Source organism: Cervus canadensis, chromosome 32 (genome assembly GCF_019320065.1).
Source record: "Cervus canadensis isolate Bull #8, Minnesota chromosome 32, ASM1932006v1, whole genome shotgun sequence".
NCBI classification, from domain to species: Eukaryota; Metazoa; Chordata; class Mammalia; order Artiodactyla; family Cervidae; genus Cervus; species Cervus canadensis.
This window is the reverse complement of record NC_057417.1, coordinates 18,926,645-18,948,196: the sequence shown is the minus strand read 5'-3', so window position 1 is coordinate 18,948,196 and position 21,552 is coordinate 18,926,645. Positions and strand designations below refer to the sequence as shown.

General features: G+C 46.9%; 2 protein-coding genes across 5 annotated transcripts in view; one reads left to right on the top strand and one right to left on the bottom strand.

The window, feature by feature from the left end:
* The window catches only part of LOC122433296 (katanin interacting protein), a 228,546-nt gene extending 223,283 nt beyond the window's left edge, over positions 1–5,263 (bottom strand). For 3 of the 4 annotated variants that reach the window (XM_043456082.1, XM_043456088.1, XM_043456086.1), the window contains exon 1: positions 5,053–5,263. In XM_043456082.1, coding sequence (XP_043312017.1) covers positions 5,053–5,059 — 7 coding nt within the window. In that variant the 5' untranslated portion in view covers positions 5,060–5,263. The remainder of the gene's footprint in view (positions 1–5,052) is intronic. The other variant, XM_043456085.1, reaches the window with a different exon arrangement.
* Positions 5,264–5,266: 3 nt separating this feature from the next.
* The window catches only part of GTF3C1 (general transcription factor IIIC subunit 1), a 77,427-nt gene continuing 61,141 nt past the window's right edge, over positions 5,267–21,552 (top strand). Inside the window, exons 1-5 of the mRNA XM_043456080.1 lie at positions 5,267–5,561; positions 9,583–9,792; positions 12,409–12,585; positions 13,313–13,456; positions 18,068–18,164. Coding sequence (XP_043312015.1) covers positions 5,341–5,561; positions 9,583–9,792; positions 12,409–12,585; positions 13,313–13,456; positions 18,068–18,164 — 849 coding nt within the window. The 5' untranslated portion in view covers positions 5,267–5,340. The remainder of the gene's footprint in view (positions 5,562–9,582; positions 9,793–12,408; positions 12,586–13,312; positions 13,457–18,067; positions 18,165–21,552) is intronic.

The following is a 21,552-nucleotide window of genomic DNA, read 5'->3' as shown; positions in this document are numbered from 1 at the left end:
ATTGCAATTTCTTTTAAACAGAGAGTGAGCTAATTACCAAGATTATTATTTGTTAGCGAGCTTCACCAGGTTCCCTGCTCCCTCTTGTTAGCAGTACAGAAGAAATCTGCACAATGGCAGTAATAACAGCATAACCTCCATGTAGGAGTGCTTTTCATACACCAGACTTGGCGTTAAGTATGTTTGCACACAGTCTCCTTGAATCCACAATAATAGATTCACCAACGAATTGGCACACAAAACAAGGTAAGCTTCAGTATCATCTCCACTTTATTGACAGGAAAACTGAGGCTCAGAGAGGTCAGAGTACACCACTGAGATTCAAGTCCAGAATTATTTGGCCCAGAAAACCTACGAGCATTACAATACCTTCATCTCAGAGCCAGACAGAATCTGCTGAAAGCCAAACCCAATGAGGCAGGGAAAAATGTTGTGAAAGCTATGGTAATTAGCACAAGTGGAATATACCAAACTACAGTCCAGTCTGGGGATACTTAGCAGATATTTAAACTTCCGTGAGATTAGGAAGTAAACATCTTTCTAACAAGGCCGGGCTTGGCTTATCTATCTAGTTGGCTAGAATCATAATTCATCAAAGTATGCTTCACTTTACCCAACAGATATGTGCCTGGAAAATTGTGTAGAGATCAAAGTTTATAAAATTGCAAAGGAAAAAGGGATCCTTTGAATGCTAAATCTAATCTTAGGGCAAACACTTTCTTAAAGAGAACAAATTTTTTCTTTTTGTAACCAGTCTGAAAGGGATTCCTTGATAGCTCAGCTGGTAAAGAATCCGCTTGCAACGCAGGAGACCTCGGTTCAATTCCTGGGTGGGGAAGATCCCCTGGAGAAGGGATAGGCTACCCACTTGAATATTCTTGGGCTTCCCTGGTGGCTCAGCTGGTAAAGAATCTGCCTGTAATGCAGGAGATGAGGGTTTGATCCCTGGGTTGGGAAGATCCCCTGGAGAAAGGAATGGCTACTGACTCCAGTATTCTGGTGGGTCGCAAAGAGTCAGACATGACTGAGTGACCTGCACTTTCACTTTTCAACCAGTCTGAAAAATGGACAGGTTCCTCCTCTGGGCCATAATAATGCTCTAGGAGTGCTCAGAAGATAACAATTAGAAGTGGCTGAACAGACCTCTTGCCAAGGGTCTATAGCAATGTTTCTCAAAATGTGCTCCACAGATTCTGGGAGGAAGAGGGCTTCCCATGAACAATTATTATCTCTATCATAATTCTAAGACTTTTTCTACTGTGTCAGTATTTGCATTGATGGTGCGAAAACAACAGTAGGTATTAATAAAACCGCTTATAGCTTGAGTGGCTACAAGGCACTGGCACCATACTGTACCAGTTGTCATATTCTTTAGTGCCATGACTGACAACAAAACAATCAATAAAACATTTTTACTTAAGAAGGTCCTGTATATTGTCACCCTACTTATTTAACTTATATGCAGAGTACATCATGAGAAACGCTGGGCTGGAGGAAGCACAAGCTGGAATCAAGATTGCTGGGAGAAATATCAATAACCTCAGATATGCAGAGGACACCACCCTTATGGCAGAAAGTGAAGAAGAACTAAAGAGCCTCTTGATGAAAGTGAAAGAAGAGAGTGAAAAAGTTGGCTTAAAGCTCAACATTCAGAAAACTAAGATCATGGCATCTGGTCCCATCACTTCATGGCAAATAGATGGGCAAACAGTGGAAACAGTGGCTGAATTTATTTTTCTGGGCTCCAAAATCACTGCAGATGGTGACTGCAGCCATGAAATTAAAAGACGCTTTCTCCTTGGAAGGAAAGTTATGACCAACCTAGACAGCATATTAAAAAGCAGAGACATTACTTTGTCAACAAAGGTCCATCTAGCCAAGGCTATGGTTTTTCCAGTGGTCATGTATGGATGTGAGAGTTGGACTATGAAGAAAGCTGAGCACAGAAGAATTGATGCTTTTGAACTGTGGTGTTGGAGAAGACTCTTGAGAGTCCCTTAGACTGCAAGGAGATCCAACCAGTCCATCCTAGGGGAGATCAGTCCTGGGTGTTCACTGGAAGGACTGATGCTGAAGCTGAAACTCCAATACTTTGGCCACCTGAGGCGAAGAGCTGACTCACTGAAAAAGACCCTGATGCTGGGAAAGATTAAGGGCAGGAGGAGAAGAGGACGACAGAGGATGAAATGGTTGGATGGCATCACCAACCCGATGGACATGGATTTGGGTGGACTCTGGGAGTTGGTGATGGACAAGGAGGCCTGGAGTGCTGTGGTTCATGGGGTCGCAAAGAGTTGGAGACGACTGAGCCACTAACTGAACTGAACTGATGAAACAGGAAAAATTAATTTTATTAAACCTGAACCCATGAGAACACATTTTTTTTTTTTAATATTCTGTGTGAAAAAATGCAAGGTACACATCAAACACTTCTGCTATAAGCCAAAGTACAACAGTTGATCTAGAAAACACTTGTGGGATTATTTAATTTGCCAGCTGAACTAGCCAAATATTTTAGCAAATGTCATCTTTACTTGAGTGAACGATGAAAAGACGAACTACAGTTATTCAGACGTGAGTGTGGGGCAGACATTTTCTTAAGCACAAAAAAAGGTAAGCCTGTCACTTTATGGAAACAACTGATAGTGTTTGTCGCCAGTGAAAAATTTTAAGCTTTTCCAGTGGAAATAAGTAGGAAACTTGTTTAGTCTACTTTGAGTTTGATAGTTTCCCAATACTTAAACTCCTTTCAAAAAAAAAATGAGAGGAATACTAAAGGAATGTAATTTTTTGACATTTGAATATTTGCATAAACCAGTGAAATAACATTTTCCAAATGACCGATGCTTAATATTATGAAATCATACATGGGTAAAATATGCAATCAAAGGGCAAGAGAGACCAATGGGTTTTAATGTCACAGAGTACAGAAGTTCACCGATATGGTTTCAGATGCCGAATTGTGGCTAACCTTTGAGAAATTACCACTGGCTAAGCTTTGGAATAGTATCAAAGGAGAATGTCTACAGTTATCTAGAATGGCAATTAAAATATTCCCTGCCCCACATATATGTCTATGTGAGGCCCCATTTTCTTCAAATACATCAGCCAAAATAACAAAACCACAGTTTGGCTGATGAAGCATAAATGAGTCTAGCTATTTCCAATTAAACCAGGTATTAAAGAGATTTAAGAAAATGTAAAACACTACCACATTTTCTACTGATCTTTTTGGTGGGAAATATAGCTTCTTTTCATTAAAAGTATTATGTTCAGAAGTAATGCACTTATTATTACTTTTAAATGAATTGATACATGATAAATGTAAGATTTTCTCAACTTTCATTTCTGATATGGTCAATATCACAGACATAATACATACAAAGCTCTTTTGAGGTAAGAGCATAAAGGCATCCTAAGTAAAAAGAAGATTTGAGTTTTGATGTTCCATAGCAACATTAACTGGAGAAGGCAATGGCAACCCACTCCAGTACTCTTGCCTGGAAAATCCTATGGACAGAGGAGCCTGGTAGGCTGCAGTCCATGGGGTCTCGAAGAGTCGGACACAACTGAGCGACTTCACTTTCACTTTTCACTTTCATGCATTGGAGAAGGAAATGGCAACATGGACCTTGCCACTGGGCAAACTGGTGAATGACATTTTATAGTACCTCTGAAGTCCAAAGGGCAAAGATGTCTTTTAAACGTAAAACAGATTGTTCAATTAAAAATTTTTTTCCACACTGTACTAGGCAGATATCACAAAGGAACAAACTTCCCAGAAGTGAGGGACAGTGGTGTAGTGGGAAAAATTATTGGTATTAGACTCTACTGGTCTACCAGTAGGTACTACTGGTAGTAAACTCTACCAGTCTCTCTAGACTTTAGTCTTCCCGTTTATAAAATGAGATATCAGGGTAGATATTTGGAATCATAGAATTCTATGATTCTTATTGAAAGTGAAAGTGTTAGTTGCTCAGTTGTGTCTGACTCTTTGTGACCCCCTGGACTGTAGCCCGCCAGGCTCCTCTGTCTATGGGATTTCCCAGGCAAGAATACTGGAGTGGGTTGCCATTTCCTACTCCAGGGGATCTTCCTGATCAAGGGATAGAACTCGGGTCTCCTGCATTGCTGGCAGATTCTTTACCATCTGAGCCACCATGGAAGCCATGATTCTTATTGAGAATCCCCAAAGATGGCCCACAGGCTGCATCTGGCCTTCAGAATGATTAGCCATCACAGCATTTTGAGAAGCACCCCCCAGGAATCTAATTGCTTTGAGCTGAGTGAGAAGCTTCTCTTTCAGAAAAGAAATTGACTTTTAATCACAGCCCAATCCAGCCCATTAGACTTGCCCCTGCAAGTATCTGTATTTGCAACTTCTGGAATGAAAGGCTTCTAAAATTCCTTCCATATCTTTAACTCCCTAATTCAGCTCCAGAGCCAGTGCCTGGGTCCCTTTCTCACTGTGCCACTTGATGACTTTGATTTGGGGCAAGATACTTCAACTTCTCTCAGCCGGTATCCTCATTTGTAAAATGGGATAACACTCAAAAAATTTAGGAAGCTTATCGAGCTACTTGACAGCATTTACAGAGTTCTTGGCACGGAACAGTATCATTAACATCAAAGCACAGACAGTATTCCCTAATCTCCCCCAACTTCCATCCCCAGTAGCTGATGATTGCACTACCCTTGTAAAAGCCTACCCCCCATTAACTCCTATATTCCATAGTTCCAACCCATGACACACAAGACCCACCCTCTCAGGCCTCTATTTTTTTCCCCACCCTAAACCCCTTCTCTGATGCCCCGGCCAGTACCGTATCCCAACACAACCACAGGCAGCACAGTGACCAAATCACCGACCACTCCCCCCAGCCTCCTCTTCCCCTCCCGGACCACTTAGGTTCCCTTTCCCTCCGACGGCGACTCCCTTGGGTCAGGCAGTGAAGGTCCAGGGGTCTGTGGCCTAGGATTCTGCCCGGAGGGCCCTCAGGAGGATTGGGAGAGTAACTGCCCGACCTCCCGGAGGGGCCCACGGACACTCACCGTCCATCCCTAGAGGCGGCGGTTCCGGGAGCTCGAACCGGAAGCGGCCTCTACACTGTTTGCAGTTCCCCTGGTTACTGCGGGGTTCCGGACCAATAGCGGTGGAGCTCCACGGAATGAACCCGCCCCCAAATGGAGTGACGTTACGATCTCGGTCTGGAACTCCTCCTCCGGTTCCCGGGTCCGCCCCGCCTCCCTGGCTGCCAGTCGTTGTGCGCAGGCGCTCTGGACCGGGGCCCTTGGCGGCGTGGTACGCAGGCGCCCCGGGTGCAGCTAACTGAAGTAGCAATGGACGCGCTGGAGTCGTTGTTGGACGAGGTGGCCCTGGAGGGGCTTGATGGCCTGTGCCTTCCCGCGCTTTGGAGCCGTCTGGAGACGCGAGTGCCGCCCTTCCCGCTTCCTTTGGAGCCCTACACGCAGGAGTTTCTGTGGCGGGCCCTTGCCACGAACCCGGGCATCAGCTTCTACGAGGAGCCTCGGGAACGACCAGACCTCCAGCTCCAAGACCGGTCAGCGGCCTGGCCCTGCGGGCGGGAGAGGGCAGAAGTCGGGTTCTGGTGGAGCTGGGAGGCGGCCAGGTTCTTACGAGAGGAGAGAGAAAGGAGTGGAGCGGAAGGAAGACCCGGAGCCTGATGGGGCGGGGGGGTGCGCGCAGAGTAAGGCTGATTGGGGGGGTCTTCGGCCTGGCAGGGCCCAGGCGTCTGATGGAGTTGGAGGGTCGCCTTGTGATATTCCATTACGCTCGTGTGTGTTTGGGGTGATGGTGAGCAGAACTGGGGGGATATGCTTTGGGTTTTAAAGAGTCTTTTCTTTGAAGTGGAGCTTAGGATTGAAGCAGTAAGGCTGTTCAGATCAAGATTGGAGACCAGTTGAAATCAACAGACCTTTATGGAGCATTCATTCAGTGCTAGATTAGAGAGCAAGTTTAGCAACACCAGCAACCACAATAATGATAGCTAACGTTTATTTATTGCTCATTATGACTTGGTGCTGTGGGATTCCCAGGTGGCGCAGTGGTGAAGAATCCCCCTGCCAAGCAGGCCACACAGGTTTGATCCTGGGTCAGAAAGATCCCCTGGAGTAGGAAATGGCAACCCGCTCCAGTCTTCTTGCCTGGAAAATTCCATGGACAGAGGAGCTTGGTGGCCTACAGTCCATAGGGTCACAAAAGAGTCAGACACGACTGAGCACAAACACATAACTTGGTACTAGGCAATATCTTGTTCCTGTTGTTTCAGGAGATTGAACCCACTTTATTCTTGCAGTGACCCTATGAGGAAGGTGCTCTTTTCTTCCCCATTTTTTTTTTTTTTTTTTAAATTTTTTGGCTCCAGCGTGTGGCTTGCGGGATCTTAGTTCCCCATCCAGCACTGAGTCCTAACCACTGGACTGCTAGGGAATTCCCAGCTATCTTCCCCGTTTTGCAGTGGAGGAAACTAAGTGATGGAGAGAAATTAAGTCACCCATCCAAAGTTAAGGACATTGTTAAATGACTGGATGTTAATTCGTTTCCCAAAGCTGTGGGTTTTTTTCTTTTTGTTTTGAGGATCAGGAGAGATTTCCAGAGGAAATACTGTGTAAAACAAGACTTAAAGGTTGGATTTAGGTAGCCAGTTGGTATAATTTTTCTAAAGGAAGAGACCTAAGTTTGGGTGAAGTATACAACTGGAAGTAGTGAATGAGAAATAATAGTTGACATTTGTGTATATGGTTATTGTAAGCATTCTAAGATTCTTAAATATACTAAGTTATTTAATTTTAAAACAAAGTTGGATATTCTTATCCCCACCTCCCTCAAGAGAAAGAAGGCTGAGACACAGAGAGAGTCGTCCACTAGCAGGGGCAGAACCCAGAAGCTGAATCCAGGAAGTCTTGGTTCAGAATCCAGCCTGCCCCTACCAATTGGACTGGACTAATCCATTTAAAGCCTAAAGCACCAAAGGGAGGGTCAGACTAGGGGCTAAGAGTGAAGTTGAGAGATCTGTAGTAAGCCACTCACGAACCACCAGTCAAGGTTTGGCTTTCCATGGTGGGTGTGAGAATGAAGAAAAAAAGCTGATGGAATCAGACATGAGGCAGAAGAATCTGGAGGATTTGGTGACTGGTTGGGTGTGGGGTATAAAGAAAAGTAGGTCTGGAGGATGATGCCATCCGGTTCCTGACTTTTGGGCATCTGAGTGATGTCTGACTCTCTGTGACCCCACGGACTGCAGTACACCAGGCTTCCCTGTCCTTCACTATCTCCTTCAGTTTGCTCAAACTCAACGTCCATTGAGTCAGTGATGCCATCCAATCATCTCATCCTGTCGTCCCCTTCTCCTCCTGCCTTCAATCTTTCCCAGCATCAATGGGTCTTTTCCATTGAGTCAGCTCTTTGCATCAGGTGACCAAAGTATTGGAGTTTCAGCTTCAACATCAGTCCTTCCAATGAATATTCAGGACTGATTTCCTTTAGGATAGACTGGTTTGATCTCCTTGCAGTCCAAGGGACTCTCAAGAGTCTTCTCCAGCACCACAGTGTATGAAAGGCCAATAATGGGGAGACAAGATATTGAGGCAAGAAATAGCGACTTTATTCGGAAAACTGAGCATCCATGAAGATGGCAGGCTAGCACCCTTAAGTACCATCTTATGGGGGTCTGAATGCCAGTTTCTCTTGAGGGTGGAAGAGGTGAGGCAAAAAAGTTAAAAGGCCGTTGTTGTTGCTGCTGTCCACTAAGTCATGTCCAACTCTTTAGCGACTCCGTGGACTGTAGCCCACCAGGCCCCTCAGTGCATGGGATTTCCCAGGCAAGAGTGGGTTGCCATTTCCTCCTCCAGGGCATCTTTCCAACCCAGAGACTGAACCTGTGTTTCCTGCTTGGCTGTCGGATTCTTTACCTCCAAGCCACCTGGGAAGCCCCTGAAAGGCCATTAGTCTTGCAGAATGTCTTTTGGTTGGGCCAGCATGAGAAGTAGTTGTTTAGTTGCTAAGTCATGTCCGACTCTGTGACCCCATGGACTGTAACCTGCCAGGCCCCTCTATCCCTGGGATTTTCCAGGCAAGAATACTGGAATCTTGCAGAATATCTCTTGGCTGGGCCAGCAGAGGAAGAGGATGTGCTAATTTCTTCTTTTCTGCAGCCATTGACAGGTGGGCAGGGTCAGAATGCGTCCCTTACCTTTAGGGCAGATTGGGGGGGGAGGGGCGGGGCAGGTCAGGGGGCAGGTTTTCCTGAGGCAGGCCATTATGTTTGCTTACAGTCATTGACAGCATCCTTTTAGTGATTATATTAACAAAAGCAACAAATGGAAAAGGTTAAATAAAAGAAACAGATCCAGGTTTTGCTCTTCCCTGTTAAAATTGATGACTGCTATCCTTCACTGTGATGGGGACCAGCTGTGATGGGGCCCACAGAAGTGCAGCAGGGAGGGAGTTGGGGAATGTGCTGACCGTACCTTGAAACACACTGGGTTCAAGGTTCCTGTGGGTTGTCAAGTGGAGATTCTGGTTGGTCAACATCTAGCTTTGTGGGAGGGTCAGCAGGTCAGAGGGACTGACCTGGGCACGTGGAGTCACCCGTGTGGTTGGCAATGGAAGCTCTTGGCCAGGACCCTCCCTGGGAGAGAGTGTAGTGTGGTTGGACGCCTTAAGACCTGGCCCTGGGGTGGATGAAGGCCCAGGAGCCTTCAGAAGAAGCCTGGGAAGATGTGGCTGGAGAGCCAGAGGACAGCAGGCCAGAATGGCCTGAATTGAGAAGATGTGATTTGAGAATGGAAGGTTAAGTAGTGCAGAGGTTACAGAGAGGGCAAGAAGGAAAAGCACTGACAAATGTAGATGGGATGTGACAGGTGCAGGATGTGAGCAGGATTCCGAAAGAAAACTTGACAAATGTAGCTGACTGGATAAAAGATGCAAAACTCAAGATGCCTCCATGGTGTTGATGAGAGGCCACTGGGACAAAATGGTACCAAGGAGGGGCTTTGTTGGAGGTGGGAAGTGGCAGTCATAACTTTTTGGTTTTGATCTCATCAAACATGACAGTTGAAAACAGGATTAGTGTTTGGGGGCAAGAAACAGGGCTGAGGATTTGATGGTGAGAATTGTTAACATGCCAAGTGATAATTGAAAACCATAAAAATGGGTGAAAGTAGAAGAGGGGTGGTTAAAGAGATGGAAAGGTGACATCTCCAGGTGGGGAAGCCTTGAGTCATTAAGTCCAAACATGATGGTTTGGAAACCAGGCACAGGATTTGCAGGGAAAATGAAAGGCAAGGAAGGTGGTGGGGCCGGGAAGGTGGTTCCGATTTCAGCATTCATCCTCGGGGGTGAACGTGGAGGCTCCTGGGAAGATCTGTGTTGTCTGGGATGGAGACTCAGGGACAGTGCTTGTCAAGACATCCTGCGTTAGGAAGGCAGGGAGACCAGGGGCTCTTACTCCCTCTCCCCAACCTCAGCCAGAGGTTGTCAGAAGAACACAGCCAGCACGTGTTACTTCTGAGGCTGAGCTGTGGTTCGATGTTTGTGCACTTTCCCACCCCCCCACTTAGGTATGAAGAAATTGATTTGGAAACGGGCATTGTGGAGTCCAGGAGGGACCCGGTTCCTCTGGAGGATGTCTATCCCATTCACATGATCTTAGAGAATAAAGATGGCATCCAGGGCTCATGCCGGTACTTCAAGGAGAGGAAGAACATCACCAACGACATCAGGACCAAGATGTTACAGCCCCGCTGCACGATGGTCGAAGCCTTTGGCAGGTAACTCGTTTGCACTGTGGGCATCTTCCTGCTTTAAGTCGGGGTGTGTGGTCAGGGCGCTAGGACAGGGTGCAGCCCCGGTGTTCTCAGACTGCGTCCACCCTGCCCTAGCTAAGCCGGCCCTCTGCCTTCATCACTCCGCTTCTTTTGGGGCTAATCTTGCTCGGGCTGGGGTGGGGGCGGGGAAGGCTGCCTTACTCTTCCCTTTGTGTCCAGGTTGCCTCCTTGGTTGCCTAGTGAGCAGTCCTTTTGTGAGCCCCATTCCCACCTCCCTTCCTACTTGATGGATCAGGAAGCTTCCAGCGTGAACTCACCTTGGCACCAGCTTCTTCCTCAGCCTGCAGACCTGCCCCCCCATTCCCCTCCTCCCTCACCTCAGAGGAGACGGAAGCCGGGCCCTGTCTCAGCCGGTGACGTCTCTTCCTCTCTTTCTCCCCAGAACCTCAAGCTCTTTCCCGCCTCCATCAGCTGGCTCATCTTTCTCCTTTATTTTCAGCTCTTCCCTATCGACACTGCTCTCTCCCCAGCCTGACACTGTGATTCGTTCGTCTTAAAACAAGACCCTCTCCCCACCTCGGATCCCCTGTGACTGTGACTCTGTTGCTGGAGCCAAGCTTCTCAGAACCAGCCACACTCGCTCTCTGTCCCTCTGGGTCCCCCCCTCTTCCTGGAGCTCTGCAGCGCCGGCTTCCTGACCCAGCCCCACCGCGCTTCCTGCCTCCTCAGGAACCCCCCTCTTTGAGAGTGCTCCCTGGTGACGGCCCACAAACTCTCTTCACACTCGTAGGCCCGAACTGGGGGCCTGTACATGTCATTTCATAACCCCGGTCTCAGTTATCGCATCCCCTTATAAGTGATTCTCCTCTTGTCTTTCTCTTCAGTAGACTGTGAGCTCCGCAAAGGCAGATGCCATTTTTTATTTATCTTGGCATTGCTGGTTCTTTGCATGGCATTTAATCAGTGTTGGATAATTTGATGACCACAGTCAGCAAATCAGGCCTCGGGCAGGAGTCCTAGAGTCAGCTACTGGGAAAGGTTGGAGTTGCCATAGGACGGGGGTAAACCACCCTGAATACATTTTTAAAGCAGAGAGTCAGCGTCCCTGTTTTCAAACTTTTCTTTTCTCAGCTGAGCTCTTCCAGTTTAACTTAACGAACCTGTTTCAAGAACACAGGTCGTAAGTTTGTGACGTGCAGACCCAGAAAGGAGGCTGTCTTGTCCATCATGTGTATTCGCTGCCTAACACTCTTTCGAGATGGACCGTACAGAAGACTAACTGGGTCACAAGCAATGTGAAGGGAACTGCAGTTAAATGAAAACATCGACAACCTCAGCTTTTTACTTTCTGCCTGCTCAGTAGGAGCAGTGGAATCATCTGTTTATTGGCGGTGGGAGGGGAGCAGGAGGAGGAATGTCAGGCTGAGCTATGTGAGTGAAGACAGGCATTAGGATCAGGCATCAGTAAACCACAGGCTGGGAGGAGTAGATGCTGCCTGTAGATGGGAGGGCTTGGGAGCCCGCGGGCTCCCGTACAGACCCTTAGTGATTTACTCCCCTGGGAGAGGGAGCTCCTCCAGCTGCTGTGTCTCGATGCCAAGGAGTGAGTGAAGATGGTTTCTCTGCCAGGACACCCTCGTGGGATCTCTGCGGCAGGGCTGGGACCCGAGACAGTCTGCCCAAGATGGCCGTTTATTAATAAGTCAGCAGGCAAGGCCCCAGGGCGTAGTCTGTTTGTCTTCAGCATCAGACTGTTCTGCATCAGCAGAGACGTCTGTATCCCAAGCTGGGGCTTCTTGAAGCGCCTTGCTGGGACAGGGGCTTGACCTCTTTTGCAGGCATTATTTTTCACATACCCAGATAGCAGGAGGAGCTAATTATTTGTCACAGGTCTGCTCTCCAGAATGGCAGGTCCGCCCGTCACACAGGGCACTGTTCTTGACTCTGAAGTTTTGTTTTCTCAGTCCAGTTCAGGAGGCGAGTTTGTTCACTTAATAGATGGTGACAGATGCCCTTCTGTAAGCATTTAAGGCACTGAGGATGTCCTGGGGACCCAGATGACAACTTGCCCCCCCCGCCTTAGGGCACTTACGGTAGGGACATTTGCCCCCAAAATGTGGCCATTTCTGAGAGTGCCAGGTGTGTGATGAGTTCAGAAATGGTCAGAGACAGGGATGGCCTGTGGTTAGCATTTGTATGGAGAATTGAGGTGTTGGTTTCTGAGCAGTGATCTGAAGGATGAGAATCAGTGGCCTAAGGATGAGGTGGGCAGAGCAGCTGGGCAGAGGACCAGTGGGGCCACTGTGGGTGCGGAGCCAGGCAGTGGGGGTGTGTAGAAGGTTCTGGGCTCTGGTGGGGAGTCTGGGTTTTGGCCCCAGGGCCCTGGCAGGACTGGGAGGGGTCCGAGCAAAGAAATGGTGAGACTGGCTCTGTTCCCCCTGAACCCTCTTGTGGTTCTAAGGATGGAAATCTCCTTAACTGGGGATTGTGACCCTCTGAGGAGAAGCAGGAAACCGTGGTTCACTAAGGTTCTGCTTTTATACATTTCGATTTTCTTTAAAAAAGTAAATTTTTTTTAATTGATTTTTTTTTTTTCCCTCGGCGGTTTCTGGTTTGCAGGTGGGGGAAGAAATTGATCATCGTTGCCTCCCAGGACATGCGGTACCGGGCCCTGATTGGCTTCGAGGGCGACCCCGACCTGAAGCTCCCGGACTTCTCCTACTGCATCCTGGAGCGGTTAGGCCGGTCCCGCTGGCAGGGGGAGCTCCAGCGAGACCTCCACAGCACTGCTTTCAAGTGAGGGGACGCTCTGCTTCTCTGCTCTACATGTCGGGGCTGCCTGACCATCAGGCGCTGCCACCTGGGCAGTCCCAGCCTCTGTGGTGGTTGAAGGCATGGTGCTTTCTCATTGAAGAGACCCTGGGAAAAAAAAAAGAAAAGGGGGGACTTCCATGGTGGTCTAGTGGTTAAGACCCTGCCCTTCCATTGCAAGGGCCACCGGTTCAATCCCTGGTCAGGAGACTCAGATTCAGCATACTGCTTGGCACGGCCAAAAATAGGGAAAAAAAGAGAGACCCTAGGGTGACCAAAGAATTTATTGTTCAAACTAGATATTTTGAGAGTGGAAGGTGGAACTGACCAGAAGGAACACCTAGGCAGTGGGCATAAATTGAGCCCATCTGGCAAACCAGAATGCATGGTCACCCTAGTTATTGGGTGCTACATGATTAGATACCCATGATCAGCTCCTTGCTAACCCTGCCATCCCTTCCCACTCCATTCCTCAGTCCTCTACACACATGCACCTCCCACCCTGTCTCCCCATCCACCTCTCCTGGGGGTCTGAAGTGTGCCTTAGGTTGAGTCGCTTTCCATGGCCATTGTCACATAACAACAGTTCTCTTAGGTTGACTGGATGGGGGGAGGAGGTGGGGAAGTGTCTCTGGTATTCATATCCTCTGCATTATGGGGTGAAAGCAGCCAGCAAAGCAAAATGACCTTCTGCTCTCTTCCTCTCCTCCAGGGTTGATGCTGGGAAGCTCCACTATCACAGGAAAATTTTGAACAAAAACGGGCTGATTACGATGCAGTCCCATGTGATCCGATTGCCCACCGGGGCCCAGCAGCACTCAATCCTCCTCCTCCTGAACCGGTTTCACATGGACAGGTACAGTGTAGACTCCAGAGCGCTTCCTTACCTCTGGATTTCAGCCTGGTGTCTTGTGCCTTTAAAAATCCTAGAGGCGGGACTTCCCTGGTGGTCCTGTGGTAAAGAATCTGGCTTCCCCTGCAGGGGGTGCGGGTTCAATGCCTGGTCTGGAAGTTCTGTGCCTTGAAGTGCAGCCAAGGAAGAAACGGAAAAAAAAAAAACAAAATCCTAGAGGCGAAATCAAATATGACTAGCTTTTAGGAAAAAGATATTTTCCATCTGTTTCTGATTATGCAAATAAGCCATGCTTATTTAGAAAGTCTGGAAATTATATAGAAAAGAAGGGGGAAGAAATACCTCTCGCCCCACAGCCCAGCAGTAGGGACTGTTAAGGTTTTTTGGTGATATTTAGGGGGAGGGTAAAAAGAAAAGCCGATAAGTCAAATTTGATTTGTTATGGCGCCAGAATTCTGTGGGTAGAAGAGAGAACAAGGGGCTTAAGTCAAGATCTGTATTTTAATCTTTGCTCCTGACTTGGGCACAATCCGTGACCTCACTGAACCACTGTTTCCCTCTTGTGTAGAGAGGCCCTGGCTCAGCCTGGTGTTCGTTCCTAAGCGGTGAATATCTGTGCCTTTGTGTATTCTTGCATTCATGGAAAGGCAGGACCAATGAACCAGTCTCCCGATCCCATACATTTGCCCTCCCTGCTGCTAGACCTGTGGGTAGTTAAAGCCAAGTTCACCTTCCCCAGTGGCATGACGATATCTTTCCACCCCTCTCCCAGCATGACCCCCCCCTCCCCCCAAGCCCCTCACTGTCTCCCTGTTCCCCACAGCTGGGGAGCCCTGGGCTCCTTTAATAGCTTCCTGTGGTGGCCATTAGCTTGTGAGCATTTATTATGATCTCCACTTCACATTAAAAATGCAAAGGAAGGGAAGGTCCTTCACACCAGTAAAGTGAGAGCAAAATCAGCGATGTGTCCTGATTAATGCACAGAGCGCTGTATTTCAATGAAGGAGACCTGGGTTCACATTTTGTGCCTGAATTTTAAAAAAGCTGAACTTCTTTATGAAATCATCCCTATCCTCTCTTACCATCTGATTTATAAGGAAATGTATAAATAGATGCTTCCTAAAACTTTACAGTATTGTTGACTTAAAAAATACAACCTCAGATTTGAGGATTATATTTTATTCGGTGGGAATTTTTAGGACTTTAAGCCCCAAAGGCAGCATCTCAAGGAACCCTGAGAGAACTGCTCTGAGGAGACGAGGTGGGGGGAGCCAGGTTATATAGAAGTTTTGCAACAAAGGGCATGAAAAATGGATTACTTCCTGCCGTATCAGTAAGCGAGGATGTCACAGTCATCAACAGTTACATCCATCCTGCGTGAACCGGTGAGCCCTGAGGAAACTCAGGATGTGAGAACACAGGATTCAGACCCACATAGCTGAGGAGCTCATCAAAAGGATGAGTTCAGTAAGCCCTGGCTCTCGCATCTTCCCACACAAAGAAAAGCGCTTAATTCCTTAACTTGGCATATCTGGTTTTCCCTGGTTGAGAACTAAGATCTCAAATGCCAGCATGCCCCTCCCCCCTGAGAAGGAACAACCCACAAACAAATTAAAAAGACATGATTAGGTCAACAAACTTAAACTTTAATACGAAATAGCAACTTAATAGTGAATATTTCCAGTTCCCGTGAACCTGAAAGTCATTTTAGCCAGTTTCTTTTCTTTAATTTGTAAGCTCTTACTTTTAAATTGAGTAGAGCTCTTTATTAATTCAGTTTTTTTTTTTAATTGAAGTAGAGTTGATGTGCAGTGTTGTGCCCATCTCTACTGTGCAGCCAGTGACTCAGTTATGCACATATAATACAGACATTGTTTTTTTATATTTTCTATTACGGCTTATCACAGGGTATTGAGTATAGTTCCCTGTGCTATGCATTAGGAGCTTGTTGTTTACCTACCCTGTATGTAATAGTTCACATCTGCTTATCCCAAACTCAGTCCCTTCTCTCCTCCCATCCCCTCCCCCTCGGTAACCACAGGTCTCTGCTCTGTCTGTGAGTGTGTTTCTGTTTTGTAGATAGGTTTGTTTGTGCCATATTTTAGATTCCACATGTAAGTGATATCATATGGTGTGTAAATTCAGTGTTGATAATATTTTCCAGAGGTAGAGATATCTCATGTATAATGTGTGCACAGACATATGGTATAAAACAGGCAAAACTGGAGATCTCATGGCTTCACTTAAAAAAAAACCTCCTTTATGAGTCACATATTACAGTGTAAACTTGTCTGTGTGTACACACAGTCGCCCAGTCAGATCCGACTCTTTGTGATCCCATGGACTGTAGCCCGCCAGGTTCCTCTGTTGGTGGAATTTTCCAGGCAAGAATACTAGAGCTGGTTGCCTGTTCCTACTCCAGGGGATCTTCCCGACCCAGGGGACAATGTAAACTTAGTAGTTTACAAAGAACAGTTGGAATACATTAAAGTTGCTTGCTCAGATGACTAAAGCTTTACTATTTGTAAAATTTGGCTGAGGGAGCATTCCCTGTGGTTTGAATTTTAAAACTGCCACTTGCTGTCTTTTTTTTTTTCCCCTTGGATTTAAAACTGCTACTTTCTTTCTTTCTTTTTTTTTTCCCCCCTTAATTTCAGGTCTTGCCTGATTGACCTAATTAATTAGGTTCAGTCTCAGGTCCTTATGACCTATACTTAATATTGCTGGTTTGTAGAGATTTGCAAGAGAAAGACAGTTACTTTCCATCCCCCAAAGAGCAGGTCTGTCACCTAAATGATTCTGAAAGATTGATTTGTCTGACTTGATGTTATCAGTGAGACAGTAAGTAAACTGGAGTTTATGAGTTATATGTTCTGAAACTTAGAATTTATTTTGCCCCCAAAGATTTGTATAAGGCATTCAGCAAAGATCTTCTGAGTTTACAAGTTAAACACAGAGCAAAATGACCATTTTTATTTTTATTAGCCCTTGAATGTTAGTTTCCAGTTTTTACTTATTTGTATGGCTCAGGTAACCCTATTGGTTTCCTTTAACGGTTCAGTTAATATTTCCTGAGGGGTACATTTATTGATGTATACCTGGTCTTATAATACAACACAGGGGACACGTTGAAACACGTCTACCCCACAGTATAATTAAACAAAAAGAGATGTAACCATCTTAAATAAAGCCCAGTTAAATATACCAATTTTAAACACTTTCATCTCAATTCTGTCTACTTTGAAACCTTTTAACTTTTGTCTTCATTAGGATCTAATCAATAAACTTTGATCTTACAGGAGGAATTTCAGAAGTTTTTCTTTCCTTCCTTTATTTCCTGTCCATTTTATCAATTTATATAAAGGGCTCTGGGATCCCCAGAGTGGGGTTGAGCCAAGGAACTCAGGCCCTTTGGCTTGAGTTTGCTGGTTGGCTATCTCAGTGTAAATTTTTTTGTTCCCTTTATATGTGAACGGGAAGGTTGCTCAGTCGTGTCCAACTCTTTGCGACACCATGGACTATATAGTCCATGGAATTTTCCAGTCCAGAATACTGGAGTGGGTAGCTGTTCCTTTCTCTGTGGGATCTTCCCAACCCAGGGATCAAACCCAGGTCTCCAACATTGCAGGCAGATTCTTTACCAGCTGAGCCACAAGGGAAGCCCTCCCTTTATATAACTTATATTTATTTGTTGTTGTTTAGACATTAAGTCATGTTCAACTCTTTTGCAACCCCATGGACTGTAGCCTACCAGGCTACTCTGTCCATGGGATTTCCCAAGCAAGAATACTGGAGTGGGTTCCCATTTCCTTCTGCAGGGGATCTTCCCGACCCAGGGATCAAACCTGCATCTCCTTCATTGGCAGGCAGATTCTTTACCACTGAGCCACCAGGAATGCCCAAATTTATATTTATACTTATTTGTACATATTTAAACTGTACATAAACAGTACATAAACTGTAAATGGTAAATGGAAGGACTTATTTAACTTTTAATGTTGAGGACCAGTGGGGACTTCCTTTTTTGTTGTTGGATTTAACCTTAGGAAGTGTAATATCAAAACCCTGTGTTTTAATCACATAAATGCCCATCTTATTTATCCCATTTTAAATAACCATCTAAAGATTTCTTTATTCATTTGACGTAAGTCCTGGTTTAAAAAATTTCTACCTTCTTGGAAAAAGTATCTTTCCTTATAAGTTTATTTCCTGTTAACCATGATTATTCTAATCTTTTTCTTAGCATCTGTAAGACCCATTGAGGGAAAGCACAGACCACAGATAAAACTTCCCAAACCAGTTTTTCTCTGTTTTAAATTAAAGAAATTCTTCAGTATGATCAAAAGATGTGAGCACTTTAAACAATCGTTTCCTGAAAGTTTTAGCCACAGAGTGCAGTCTGTACGGTGCGGCTGGTTAGATGACCTTGGCCGTGTGACTGAACCACTCAGACCCCCCAGTCTTCCTGCTGTAAATGACAGGAGTTGTTCTCTGAGACTGAAGACCAAGGTTCTGTAGTTTGATAGGTTGTCATGTAAACCTTGACATCTTTTAAAAAATAGGCAGTCATTACTAATAGGTCTAAAAAAATGAAGTGTTTTGTGTTTCTCACAGGAGGAGCAAATATGACATCCTCATGGAGAAGCTTTCCACTCTACTGAGCGCACGGAATAACCGGACTGAGACCCTGGGAAAGCTGAGGGAGGAACTGGTGAGCTGCCAGGCTGCCCTCCTACGGGGCTGAATGCGTCCGTACCCCACTGGGCATCTTTGTCAGATGAAGGCTCCGTGCATTGCAGTCGAGAGCTCTGTTATGGACTTGACCACCCCCAGCCCCTCGTGAAACAAGCAGGGTTTTCCTTTGGTTTATACAGAATGAGAAAAGGGCTCAGTCTTTCATTTAAACCCCTCCCGCTCTTGGGTGGCCTTGGTTTTCCCCTGGGGTTTGTGCCAAATCCAGCTATAAAAGTTCCTGTGGAGAGGTGAATCTGGGCATTAAGATTTACTTTCATAATCAGTTCATTTCATAATCAGGCTTGTAATTTTCTTCCCACTGGTTTTGTAACCAGTGTAACTCAGATTGGGGCTTGAAGCTCAGCTTCTTGATGTCTCCTCATAGGAGGAATTCAGGGAGAGACAAAGTGATAGGTAAGAAGTGGATTTACTTAGAGAGGAGCACACTCCACAGATGGAGTGTGGGCCATCCCCAAAGGCTGAGCAGCCGCGAAATGTGGTGTGGTTGGTTTTTATGGGCTGGGTAGTTTCATAGGCTAATGAGTGGGAGGATTATCCCAACTATTTCAGGGGAAGGGATGGGGATTTCCAGGAATTGGGCCACCGCCCACTTTTTGGCCTTTGTTGTTCAGCATCAGAGCTGTCACAGCACCTGTGGGTGTGTCATTTAGCTTGTGATGTGTGATGATGGGCACATTCTGAGGCTCAAGGTCTAGTGGAAGTCCACCCGTCACCATCTTGGACTTAATTTGGTTCTAATCAGTTTGTGTCATTCTTTTAAAGTGTGTGCCCTGCCCCCTTTCCTCCTGTTTCAGGTTTTTTTTTGTTGTTTTTTTTTTTAAAGATTTGTTTGCTAGCTGGATCTCAGTTTCAGCTGAGGGACCTTTAGTTGTGGCTTGCAAATTCTTAGCTGCACCACATTGCATCTAGTTCCTGACGGGACCCCCTGCATCGGGAGCTCAGTCTTAGTGGCTGGGCCACCAGGGAAGGCCCCTGTTTCCAGTTTGGTACTGAGATAGCAGAGTGACTGTACTGAGAAGAGCTAAGATGACACAGGGGAAAAGGCGGTTATGGACGGACCTGCTTCATCTCTGGGCCCAGGAACCGAGGCAGTGATGGAGAGGGAGTGTGGGGAGAAAGCCCCGGGTTGGGGGGCTACTGCTTCCTGTCTGAAGTGAGCGCTCTTTGGTAGAAGTAGGAAAGAGCCGACACTGGAAATGGGAGGAAAATAAGATTGCCCTGCAGGTGAAACGGTAGGGCCTAAAGTCGAGGTTTTCGGAGTCATAGTGATTAGTCCCCAGAAGAGCATGCAGTCTGATGACAGCCTCCAGGAAGATCCTAGCTCCTCACCTGTGCTGCTCTGGGGAGGCTCTGCTCTCTGATCTCACTGTACAGAGAGAGGGGAGGCCTGTCTCCTCTATGGCTCAATTCATCACATGCCCGAGTCTCTTTGAAGCAGAAGTTAGGAGGCTTTCCTGATGGTCCAGTGGCTAGGACACCTTGCTGTCACTGCCAAGGGCCTGGGTTCAATCTCTGGTTGGGGAACTAACATCTTATAAGCCGCAGGATGAAGCCAAAAAGTAAAAAAGCAGAGATTATGAATCGAGGCTCGTGGGTCAGATCTGGCCTGTACATTGTTAAGAAGAACTTTGGCGTAGCAGTAGGGTCTTTTAAGAAATAAGATTTTGCATCAAAATCTTAAGTTACCAGCTTCTCTTGAAATATCAGAGGCTCTGGCCAGCCTGGGCCTGTGGTCTCTCGTGACAGCAGTTATATGGAGCTGGCTGTTCGCTGGCCAGCGCCCCGCTGCCGGCCCCTCCACCCCCGCCCCTTACTTACCTCCTGTCAGCTCGCAGGCACCTAGGCAGTGCCATTTGTCTCTCTGTGAGCCCTGCTGTTGAGGAGGAGGAAGTATTTCTCAGTATCTGAGTGTCTGTCAAAAGTGGGGAATAAAAGGTAAACTGACAAGGCCTCTTCCTGAGAGACCCTAGTCCAGAATAAGGAAACTCCTACACGCTCAGTGAAGAAATATCTACCCACTGTATTCTTTCTATTGTCTGTCTAGCCCATATGGACACTGGAGATTGATACCCTCTGCCCTACAGAGTCACTCAAGGGTGGAGAGAGGGGGTGGGTCTGGTCTCAGGTCAGCACTGGGGAAGAGCTAAGTGACAGAATATGATTGATATAGGACGTTGTTTATTCATTTATTGATTCATTCATTCAACAAATTCTCTTTTTAATTTATTTATTTTTGGCTGTGCTGGGTCTTCGTGCTGTGGTTTCTTTTCTCCAGTTATGGCAAGCAGGGGCTCCTCTCCAGTTGCTTCTCTTGTTTCAGCCAGCAGGCTCTAGAGGATGGGCTCAGTCGTGGAGGCTCAGGGGCTCAGACCCTGAGCCCCGCAGCATGTGGGATCTTCACAGATCAGGGATCAAACCTGCATTGGCAGGTGGTTTCTTTACCACTGACGCCCTAGGAAACCCTCAACAAATACTTCAGTGAGTGTCCACTTGGAGTCAGAACTATATTCCACAGCACAGTGACAAAAATTAACGAGGGTGACAGTCTCAGGCTGTCGCGGAGCCGTCTGATTGGAGAGACTGCCGTGACCACACACTCAGGCCAGGCTGTTCCTTGGAAGGATGCGTCTGAGCTCCGTGAAAGGAGAGCTGGGAGAAGCTTTGTAGAGCGAGTTGCAGCTGCGCTGGCCTTTATAGATGAGGTGAGCCCTGAGGAGAAAGGGGAGACTGGCTGGAGCAAAGGCATGGGGCTGTGGGAGGCGCTGGGGGTTTCCGAGGTTGGCAGTGACCCAGGGGCAGCCAGGCAGCAGTGTGCCCCTCGGGAGTAGTAAGAGAGGCGGCTGGAAAGGAAAGTTGGGGCCAGGTAAGGAAGGTCTCAAGTGCCAGGCTGAGGAGTTGGGTTTCAGCCTTAAGCCTGAGGAATTGCTGGTGGCAGTTTCTAAGCAGAGATGACACAGAAGTACATGCATGCTCAGTCGTGTCTGACTCTGTGGGATTCCATGGACTAGAGCCAACCAGGCTCCTCTATCCATGGGATTTTTCAAGCAAGAATACTAGAATGGGTTGCCATTTCCTACTCCAGGGAATCTTCCTGACCCAAGGATCGAACCCAGGTCTCCTGCATCTCAAGTGGACTCTTCACCCTCTGAGCCACCCAGAAGTCCAGAAGAATGTTTAGGAAATAAGCTGGTGGGCAGAGGGGAGGTTGGAGGCAGGGTGTGGAGGTGGGTGTTGTGGCCTCAGGGTAGGGGGGTGACTTGGTGAGGGGCTGAAGCCAGGGTGTGAGTGTTGGGGGAGGGGGACAAAGGAGAAGGAATCTATTGTCTGACTTGAGTGACAGCCCC